Genomic DNA, 10,584 nt, shown 5'->3' with positions numbered 1-10,584 from the left:
GGGAAGGGGGGGAAGAGTGTGGGGGGAAGAGTGTGGGGGGAAGGGGGGGAAGAGTGTGGGGGGAAGGGGGGGGAAGAGTGTGGGGGGAAGGGGGGAAGAGTGGCGGGGGAAGGGGGGAAGAGTGTGGGGGGAAGGGGGGGGGAGAGTGTGGGGGAAAGGGGAAGGGTGTGGGGGGAAGAGTGGCGGGGGAAGGGGGAAGAGTGTGGGGGGAAGGGGGGGGAGAGTGTGGGGGAAAGGGGGAAGGGTGTCGGGGGAAGTGTGGGGGGGAAGGGGGGAAGTGTGTGGGGGGAAGGGGGGAAGAGTGTGCAGGGAAGTGAGGCGAAAAGTGTGGGGGGAAGAGGGGGGAGAGTGTGGGGGGAAGAGTGTGGGGGGGAAGAGTGTGGGGGGGAGGGGGGGGGGAAGAGTGTGGGGGGAAGGGGGGGAAGAGTGTGGGGGGAAGAGTGTGGGGGGAAGGGGGGAAGAGTGTCGGGGAAGGGGGGAAGAGTGTGGGGGGGAGGGGGGGGAAGAGTGTGGGGGGGAGGGGGGGAAAGAGTGTGGGGGAAGGGGTGGAAGAGTGTCGGGGGAAGGGGTGGAAGAGTGTCGGGGGAAGGGGGGAAGAGTGTCGGGGGAAGAGTGTGGGGGGAGGGGGGAAGAGTGTGGGGGGAAGGGGGGAAGAGTGTGGGGGAAAGGGGGAAGGTGTCGGGGGGAAAGGGGGAAGGGTGTCGGGGGAAGAGTGTGGGGGGGAAGAGTGTGGGGGGGAAGGGGGGGAAGATTGTGGGGGGAAGGGGGGGGAAGATTGTGGGGGGAAGGGGGGGAAGTGTGTGGGGGGAAGGGGGGGAAGTGTGTGGGGGGAAGGGGGGAAGAGTGTGCAGGGAAGGGAGGCGAAAAGTGTGGGGGGAAGAGGGGGGAGAGTGTGGGGGGAAGAGGGGGGAGAGTGTGGGGGAAGAGGGGGGAGAGTGTGGGGGGAAGAGGGGGGAGAGTGTGGGGGAAGGGGGAAGAGTGTGGGGGAAAGGGGGAAAGAGTGTGGGGGAAGAGTGTGGGGGAAAGGGGGAAAGATTGTGGGGGAAAGGGGGGGAAGTGTGTGGGGGAAAGGACGAAGGGTGTCGGGGAAGAGTGTGGGGGGAAGGGGGGGGAAGAGTGTGGGGGGAAGGGGGGGAAGAGTGTGGGGGAAGGGGGGGAAGAGTGTGGGGGGAAGAGTGTGGGGGGAAGGGGGGGAAGAGTGTGGGGGGAAGGGGGGAAGAGTGTGCAGGGAAGTGAGGCGAAAAGTGTGGGGGGAAGAGGGGGGAGAGTGTGGGGGGAAGAGTGTGGGGGGAAGAGTGTGGGGGGGAAGAGTGTGGGGGGAGGGGGGGGAAGAGTGTGGGGGGAAGGGGGGGGAAGAGTGTGGGGGGAAGAGTGTGGGGGGAAGGGGGGAAGAGTGTCGGGGAAGGGGGAAGAGTGTGGGGGGGGAGGGGGGGGGAAGAGTGTGGGGGGGAGGGGGGGAAAGAGTGTGGGGGAAGGGGTGGAAGAGTGTCGGGGGAAGGGGTGGAAGAGTGTCGGGGAAGGGGTGGAAGAGTGTCGGGGAAGGGGGAAGAGTGTCGGGGGAAGAGTGTGGGGGGAAGGGGGGAAGAGTGTGGGGGAAAGGGGGAAGGTGTCGGGGGAAAGGGGGGAAGGGTGTCGGGGAAGAGTGTGGGGGGAAGAGTGTGGGGGGGAAGGGGGGGGAAGATTGTGGGGGGAAGATTGTGGGGGGGAAGGGGGGGAAGTGTGTGGGGGGAAGGGGGGGAAGTGTGTGGGGGAAGGGGGGAAGAGTGTGCAGGGAAGGGAGGCGAAAAGTGTGGGGGGAAGAGGGGGGAGAGTGTGGGGGGAAGAGGGGGGGAGAGTGTGGGGGGAAGAGGGGGGGAGAGTGTGGGGGGAAGAGGGGGGAGAGTGTGGGGGAAGAGGGGGGAGAGTGTGGGGGAAGGGGGGAAGAGTGTGGGGGAAAGGGGGAAAGAGTGTGGGGGGAAGAGTGTGGGGGAAAGGGGGAAAGATTGTGGGGGGAAAGGGGGGGAAGTGTGTGGGGGAAAGGACGAAGGGTGTCGGGGGAAGAGTGTGGGGGGAAGAGTGTGGGGGGAAGGGGGGGGAAGAGTGTGGGGGAAGGGGGGGAAGAGTGTGGGGGGAAGGGGGGGAAGAGTGTGGGGGGAAGAGTGTGGGGGGAAGGGGGGGAAGAGTGTGGGGGGGAAGGGGGGGAAGAGTGTGGGGGAAGGGGGGAAGAGTGTGGGGGGAAGGGGGGGGGAAGTGTGTGGGGGGAAGAGTATCGGGGGAGGGGGGGAGAGTGTGGGGGGGATGGGGGGAAGAGTGTGGGGGGAAGGGGGGGAAGAGTGTGGGGGGATGGGGGGAAGAGTGTGGGGGGAAGGGGGGGAAGAGTGTGGGGGGAAGGGTGTCGGGGGAAAGAGTGTGGGGGGAAGGGTGTCGGGGGAAAGAGTGTGGGGGGAAGGGTGTCGGGGGGAAAGAGTGTAGGGGGTAGGGGGAAGAGTGTGGGGGGAAGGTGGGGGAAGAGTCGTGGGGGAAGGTGGGGGAAGAGTCGTGGGGGAAGGTGGGGGAAGAGTCGGGGGGGAAGGTGGGGGAAGAGTCGGGGGGGAAGGTGGGGGAAGAGTCGGGGGGGAAGGTGGGGGAAGAGTCGGGGGGGGAAGGTGGGGGAAGAGTGTGGGGGGGAAGAGTGTGGGGGGGAAGGTGGGGGAAGAGTGTGGGGGGGAAGGTGGGGAAGAGTGTGGGGGGGAAGGTGGGGAAGAGTGTGGGGGGGAAGGTGGGGGAAGAGTGTGGGGGGGAAGGGTGGGGGAAGAGTGTGGGGGGGAAGGGGGGGGAAGGTGGGGGAAGAGTGTGGGGGGGAAGGTGGGGGAAGAGTGGGGGGAAGGGGGGGAAGAGTGTGGGGGGAAGGGGGGAAGAGTGTTGGGGGAAGGGTGGGGAAAAGTGTGGGGGGAAGGGAGGGGAAAAGTGTGGGGGGAAGAGGGGGGAGAGTGTGGGGGGAAGAGTGTGGGGGAAAGGGGAGAAGAGTGTGGGGGAAAGGGGGGAAGATTGTGGGGGAAAGGGGGGGAAGTGTGTGGGGGAAAGGGGGAAGGGTGTGGGGGGAAGGGTGTCGGGGGAAGAGTGTGGGGGGAAGAGGGTGAAGAGTGTGGGGGGGAAATGTGTGGGGGGGAAGGGTGTCGGGGAAGAGTGTGGGGGGAAAGAGTGTAGGGGGTAGGGGGAAGAGTGTGGGGGGGAAGGTGGGGGAAGAGTGTGGGGGGGAAGGTGGGGGAAGAGTGTGGGGGGGAAGGTGGGGGAAGAGTGTGGGGGGGAAGGTGGGGGAAGAGTGTGGGGGGGAAGGTGGGGGAAGAGTGTGGGGGGGGAAGGTGGGGGAAGAGTGTGGGGGGGAAGGTGGGGGAAGAGTGTGGGGGGGAAGGTGGGGGAAGAGTGTGGGGGGGAAGGTGGGGGAAGAGTGTGGGGGGGAAGAGTGTGGGGGGGAAGAGTGTGGGGGGGAAGGTGGGGGAAGAGTGTGGGGGGGAAGGTGGGGGAAGAGTGTGGGGGGGAAGGTGGGGGAAGAGTGTGGGGGGGAAGGTGGGGGAAGAGTGTGGGGGGGAAGGTGGGGGAAGAGTGTGGGGGGGAAGGTGGGGGAAGAGTGTGGGGGGGAAAGAGTGTGGGGGGAAGATGGGGAGAGGGTGGGGGTAGCAGAGGGATTGAGGAGGAAGGGTGCAGGTGAGGGGAAGTGGAGGGGGGAGGGCGAAGGGGAGTAAGCGAGGGCGAAGGAAGAGGGAGAATGGGGAAGAGGTAAAATGGGGGATGGCAAGGGAGAGGGAAATGGGGAAGAGGTAAAATGGGGGATGGCAAGGGAGAGGGAAATGGGGGACTGAGAGTGAAAGGGGTGAACGGTGAAGGAAATGGGGTAATGGCAAGGGAAAGGGGAGATCGGCGCTGGTGGAGAGGGGATGGAGGTGTGGCAGGGGAACGTGGAAGGGGGATGGAGGGGTAAAGGAGTGATGGTAGGGTAAAGTGGTGATTGTAAGGTATAGGGGGGATGCTGGGGAAAAGAGGTGTTGGTTGGGGTGTATGTTTGGAGTAGAGTAAAAGGAGTGGTGGCAGCGTCAAGGGAAAGGGGGCAATGGACGGCGGGGAAGTGGGAAATGGGGGGGGGATGGATGGCGGGGAAGTGGGAAAGGGGGAGGATGGATGGCGGGGGAGTGGGAAAGGGGGCGATGAATTTTGGGGAGTGGGAAATGGGGCGATGGATGGCGGGGGAGTGGGAAAGGGGAGGATGGATGGAGGGGGAGTGGGAAAGGGGGCGATGGATGGAGGGGGAGTGGGAAAGGGGGCGATGGATGGCGGGGGAGTGGGAAAGGGGAGGATGGATGGCGGGGGAGTGGGAAAGGGGAGGATGGATGGAGGGGGAGTGGGAAAGGGGGCGATGGATGGCGGGGGAGTGGGAAAGGGGGCGATGGATGGGGGGGAGTGGGAAAAGGGGGGAAGGATGGCGGGGAGTGGGAAAGGAGGCTCTGATGGTGGAGTGGGAAAGGGGGGGATGGATGGCGGGGGAGTGGGAAAGGGGGCGATGGATGGGGGGAATGGGAAAAGGGGCTCTGATGGTGGGGGGGTGAAAGATGGCGGGGAGTGGGAAAGGGAGCACGGGGAAGATGGATGGCGGGGAGTGGGAAATGGGGCGATGGATGGCGGGGGAGTGGGAAAGGGGGCGATGGATGGCGGGGGAGTGGGAAAGGGGGCGATGGACGGCGGGGGAGTGGGAAAGGGGGCGATGGACGGCAGGGAGTGGAAAAGGAGGCTCTGATGGTGGGGTGGGAAAGGGGGCGATGGATGGCGGGGGAGTGGAAAAGGGAGCGATGGATGGTGGGGGAGTGGGAAAGGGAGCGATGGATGGTGGGGGAGTGGGAAAGGGTGCGATGGATGGCGGGGGAGTGGAAAAGGGGGCGATGGATGGCGGGGGAGTGGAAAAGGGGGCGATGGATGGCGGGGGAGTGGAAAAGGGGGCGATGGATGGCGGGGGATTGGAAAAGGGGGCGATGGATGGCGAGGGAGTGGGAAAGGGGGCGATGGATGGCGGGGGAGTGGAAAAGGGGGCGATGGATGGCGGGGGAGTGGAAAAGGGGGCGATGGATGGCGGGGGAGTGGAAAAGGGGGCGATGGATGGCAGGGAGGGGAAAGGGGGCGATGGATGGGGGGGGGGGGAGTGGGAAAAGGGGCTCTGATGGTGGGGCGGTGAAAGCTGGCGGGGAGTGGGAAAGGGAGCAAGGGGGAGATGGATGGCGGGGAGATGGATGGCGGGGGAGTGGGAAAGGGGGCGATGGATGGCGGGGGAGTGGGAAAGGGGGCGATGGATGGCAGGGGAGTGGAAAAGGGGGCGATGGATGGCAGGGGAGTGGAAAAGGGGGCGATGGATGGCAGGGGAGTGGGAAAGGGGGCTCTGATGGTGGGGGGGGGGTGAAAGATGGCGTGGAGAGGGAAAGGGAGCGATGGATGACAGGGGAGTGGGAAAGGGGGGATGGATGGCGGGGGAGTGGGAAAAGGGGGGATGGATGGCGGGGGAGTGGGAAAAGGGGGGATGGATGGCGGGGGAGTGGGAAAAGGGAGGATGGATGGCGGGGGAGTGGGAAACGGGCGATGGATGGCGGGGGAGTGGGAAAGGGGACGATGGATGAGGGGGGAGTGGGAAAGGGGGGATGGATGGCGGGGGAGTGGGAAAGGGGACGATGGATGGCAGGGGAGTGGGAAAGGGGGGATGGATGGCGGGGGAGTGGGAAAAGGGGGGATGGATGGCGGGGGAGTGGGAAAAGGGAGGATGGATGGCGGGGGAGTGGGAAAAGGGAGGATGGATGGCGGGGGAGTGGGAAAAGGGAGGATGGATGGCGGGGGAGTGGGAAAAGGGGGGATGGATGGCGGGGGAGTGGGAAAAGGGGGGATGGATGGCGGGGAAGTGGGAAAAGGGAGGATGGATGGCGGGGAAGTGGGAAAAGGGAGGATGGATGGCGGGGAAGTGGGAAAAGGGAGGATGGATGGTGGGGAAGTGGGAAAGGGGGCGATGGATGGCGGGGGAGTGGGAAAGGGGGCGATGGATGAGGGGGGAGTGGGAAAGGGGGCAACGGATGGCGGACACTGGGAAAGGGGGCGATGGATGGCGGGGGGGGGAGTGGGAAAAGGGGCTCTGATGGTGGGGGGGTGAAAGATGGCGGGGAGTGGGAAAGGGAGCAAGGGGGCGATGGATGGCGGGGAGTGGGAAAGGGGGCGATGGATGGCGGGGAGTGGGAAAGTGAGCGATGGATGGCGGGGGAGTGGAAAAGGGGGTGATGGATAGCGGGGGAGTGGGAAAGGGGGCGATGGATGGCAGGGAGTGGAAAAGGGGGCGATAGATGGCAGGGGAGTGGGAAAGGGAGCGATGGATGGTGGGGGGGTGAAAGATGGCGGGGAGTGGGAAAAGGGACAAGGGATGGCGGGGGAGGGGGAAAGGGGGCGATGGATGGCAGGGAGTGGGAAAGGGGGTGATGGATGGCAGGGAGTGGGAAAGAGGGTGATGGATGGTGGGACGGGGGGGTGGATGGCGGGGAGTGAGAAAGGGGGCGATGGATGGCGGGGGAGTGGGAAAGGGGGCGATGGATGGCGGGGAGTGGGAAAGGGGGCGATGGATGGCGGGGGAGTGGGAAAGGGGGCGATGGATGGCGGGGGAGTGGGAAATGGGGCGATGGATGGCGGGGGAGTGAGAAAGGGGGCGATGGATGGTGGGGGAGTGGGAAGGGGTGAAAGATGGCGGGGATTTGGAATGGGGACAACGGATGGCGGGGGAGGGCGAAAGGGGGCGATGGATGGCAGGGAGTGGGAAAGGGGGCGATGGATGGCAGGGAGTGGGAAAGAGGGTGATGGATGGTGGGGGAGTGGGAAAGGGGGCGATGGATGATGGGGGAGAGGGAGGGGGTGAAAGAGGGCAGGGAGTGGGAAGGGGGTCGATGGATGGCGGGGAGTGAGAAAGGGGGTGATGGATGGTGGGGGAGTGGGAAAGGGGGCGATGGATGGCGGGGGAGTGGGAAAGGGAGCGATGGATGGTGAGGGAGTGGGAAAGGGGGTGATGGATGGTGAGGGAGTGGGAAAGAGGGCGATGGATGGTGGGGGAGTGGGAAAGGGGGCGATGGATGATGGGGGAGAGGGAGGGGGTGAAAGAGGGCAGGGAGTGGGAAGGGGGTCGATGGATGGCGGGGAGTGAGAAAGGGGGTGATGGATGGTGGGGGAGTGGGAAAGGGGGCGATGGATGGCGGGGGAGTGGGAAAGGGAGCGATGGATGGTGAGGGAGTGGGAAAGGGGGTGATGGATGGTGAGGGAGTGGGAAAGAGGGCGATGGATGGTGGGGGAGTGGGAAAGGGGGCGATGGATGGTGGGGGAGAGGGAGGGGGTGAAAGATGGTGGGGATTTGGAATGGGGACAAGGGATGGCAGGGGAGGGGGAAAGGGGCGATGGATGGCAGGGTGTGGGAAAGGGGGTGATGGATGGCAGGGTGTGGGAAAGGGGGTGATGGATGGTGGGGGAGTGGGAAAGGGGGCGATGGATGGTGGGGGAGTGGGATGGGGTGAAAGAGGGCATTGAGTGGGAAGGGGACAATGGATATCGGGGGAGGGGGAAAGGGGGCGAAGGATGGCTGGGAGTGGCAAAGGGGGCAATGGATGGCGGGAGTGAGAAAGGGGGTGATGGATGGTGGGGGAGTGGGACAGGGGGCGATGGATGGCAGGGAGTGAGAAAGGGGGTGATGGATGTCGGGGAAAGGGGGCAATGGATGGTGGGGGATTGGGAGGGGGTGAAAGATGGCAGGGAGTGGGAAAGGGGACAACGGATGTCAGGGGGAAAGGGGGTGATGGATGGCAGGGAGTGGGAAAGGGGGTGATGGATGGCGGGGGAGTGGGAAAGGGTGCGATGGATGGTGGGGGAGTGGGATGGGGTGAAAGATGGCAGGGAGTGGGAAAGGGGACAAGGGATGGCAGGGAGTGGGAAAGGCGACAAGGGATGGAGGGGGACAGGGGGCGAAGGATGGCAGGGAGTGGGTAAGGGGGGCGATAGATGGTAAGGAGTGGGTAAGGGGGCGATGGACGGCAGGGGAGTGGGAAAGGGGGCGATGGATGGCGGGGGAGTGGGAAAGGGGTGAAAGATGACAGGGAGTGGGAAGGGGACAATGGATGGCGGGGGAGGGGGAAAGGGGGCGAAGGATGGCAGGGAGTGGGTAAGGGGGGCGATAGATGGTAAGGAGTGGGTAAGGGGGCGATGGACGGCAGGGGAATGGGAAAGGGGGCGATGGATGGCGGGGGAGTGGGAAAGGGGGCGATGGATGGCGGGGGAGTGGGAAAGGGGTGAAAGATGACAGGGAGTGGGAAGGGGACAATGGATGGCGGGGGAGGGGGAAAGGGGGCGAAGGATGGCAGGGAGTGGCAAAGGGGGTGATGGATGGTGGGGGCGTGGGAAAGGGGGTGATGGATGGCGGGGGAGGGGGAAAAGGGGTGATGGATGGTGGGGGAGTGGGAGCGAAGGATGGCAGGGGTGGGGGAAAGGAGGTGACAGATGGTAGCAGAGTGGGACATGGGACGATGGATGGCAGGGGAGAGGGAAAGGGAAGAGGCATGTGAGGGAGAGAGATAGAGAGGAACAATGGTGGGGTGAGGGCGGAGAGGGAGGATGAGGATGGTGGGGTTTGGAAGATGGAGGATGGTGGTGGGGTTAGAAGATGGAGGATGGTTGGGGGTAGGAAGATGGAGGATGTTGGGGGGTAGGAAGATGGAGGATGTTGGGGGGTAGGAAGATGGAGGATGATAGGGGTGTGAAGGAGGGAGAGTAGAATGAGGGCAGGGTGAGTGGTGGGGTCAGATGAGAGCAGGGGTGACAGGGCATTTAGGGGAGGAGGAGGAGGATGGGAGAGAAAGGCGGGGTGTGGAGGCACAGAGGGGAGGTGGGGGAAGAGAAAGAAGTTTGGGGAAAGAGAGGGAGGTGGAGTGAAGATTGAGTGTGGTTTGGGGGTGAAAAGGTGGAAGGAGAAATGGCGGATGGTGGCGGGAGGAGAATGAGTGAGTAGGGAGGTCTGTTAGTTATCGAGGCCGAGAGGGTGGGACATTCAGTGACGGGGATGGTTGGAGGTGGGCAGCGAGAAGGTAGGAGTTTCGGGGAGGGGGGGTGAGATGACAGACGAGGCGATGTTTCCGGGGAGTGAGACTCAGGCACGCAAAGGGGGTGTTGGGGGTAAACGGACAGTCACTGCACAGGCTTGAAGGTCCGATGCTGCGAGTAACTGCCGCTGGAGTTTGTCCGGGGAGTGAGGGGGGGCAAGAGGGTCTCCCTCAGACCCCTCCCACTGTCCTCAGTCCCGTCACTGGGAGCAGCTCTCTGACCCTGAAATGAAATCCCCCAGCGCTGGAGCATCTCAGCGTCTCCAGCGGGAAACAGTCAACTCGCGAGTCCACTTAGAAACCCTTCGGAAACAGAGAGTCCAGAAGAGGGGTCGGATCGGACTCGAGGCGTTAACTAAGCTTTTTTTTAAAAAGTACATATTTTAAATTTCCAGCGCCCGCAGTGATCTGTCTGTATTTCAGGATCCCTCAGAGTAACAACTTTTCCCAGTCCCCTTTCAAAGCCGGCTCAGATTGCAGCTCAGACAAAAGAGTCACTCCCCCCATTCCACTGCTCTCCTTCAGAGAAATTCACACAATTTAACACACACACACAAATAACAATCCCTGTCACGCCAGCCTTGAATCTCAAGGTGGGTTTGCAGTTGCCTGCTGCTGACTGAACTTCTCTGGGAGTTGGAAGAGCCTTCCTTCACCCTGCTCTGGGTTTGGAGTCTGTCTGCCCAGTAGGTGGATGAATGGCGTGTCACCGAAACAACCAACTAAGACGCAGGCAGAAGAGTCCGATTTTCTAAAATTTACAAAGAAAAAGGGGAGGGGGTTCAGTACTTACCATGGAATAGTACCCGAAATGTCGGGGCTCTGTACCACCAGGCTCTGGGGGCTGCTCATAGACAGCGCTGAGGCAGGCGCCCTGCTCAAATCCATGGGCGATTTTGATTGTCCGGAGGCGAGATTGCTTGAGCTGCTCCTTTCCGCGGTCACCCTGGTCTGGCGCCAGCTGCTTCCCTGGACCCTTCCCCTCCCTTTCATCTGTTGGTGCTGGTTGTGGTGGGTGACGGTTGTTGTTGTAGGGGTTGTTGTTGCTGCTTCCCTCCTCCCACCACACCTCCCCCCACTTTTCCCTTTCCCTTCCCTTCCCCACCTCCCTCCCTCGCTCGGCAGCGCCACTCCGCGGCCGCCGACGCAATTGCAGGCGGACTCCCACAATCCTCAGGCCAGCGGGAAATGGCGCGGAGTGGACAGTCCGTCTCCTCAACAACACCAAGCGATGGAGGCCAGCAGATTTTGCAGCGTTTCACCCTGGAGAAGAAACAAAGCGCGCGGCAGGTCAATCAGGGAGTCCGGCCATGAGACTGCACCACCTGACAGCCGTCAGATAGCTGTGTCCTTGAAGAAAAACAAGTAGCGTCGTTGGTAATAACCTGATAAGGCAGTTGGAGATGAGGTTTGACTCAGTGACGGGTTTGCTCTGACAGGGGGGGGGGGTAATTACACCGCCTTGTGGTAACACTGC

General features: G+C 63.5%; 1 protein-coding gene across 1 annotated transcript in view; it reads right to left on the bottom strand.

Annotated features, from left to right (window-relative positions):
* The window catches only part of LOC140467244 (uncharacterized), a 66,653-nt gene extending 56,492 nt beyond the window's left edge, over positions 1-10,161 (bottom strand). The window contains exon 1 of the mRNA XM_072563477.1: positions 9,901-10,161. Coding sequence (XP_072419578.1) covers positions 9,901-10,100 — 200 coding nt within the window. The 5' untranslated portion in view covers positions 10,101-10,161. The remainder of the gene's footprint in view (positions 1-9,900) is intronic.
* Between the last annotated feature and the right edge of the window lie 423 nt (positions 10,162-10,584).

The sequence above is a fragment of the Chiloscyllium punctatum genome, chromosome 45 (genome assembly GCF_047496795.1).
Source record: "Chiloscyllium punctatum isolate Juve2018m chromosome 45, sChiPun1.3, whole genome shotgun sequence".
In the NCBI taxonomy this organism is placed as follows: Eukaryota; Metazoa; Chordata; class Chondrichthyes; order Orectolobiformes; family Hemiscylliidae; genus Chiloscyllium; species Chiloscyllium punctatum.
Note: the sequence above shows the minus strand (reverse complement) of the source record. Positions and strands in the feature narration are given on the sequence as shown.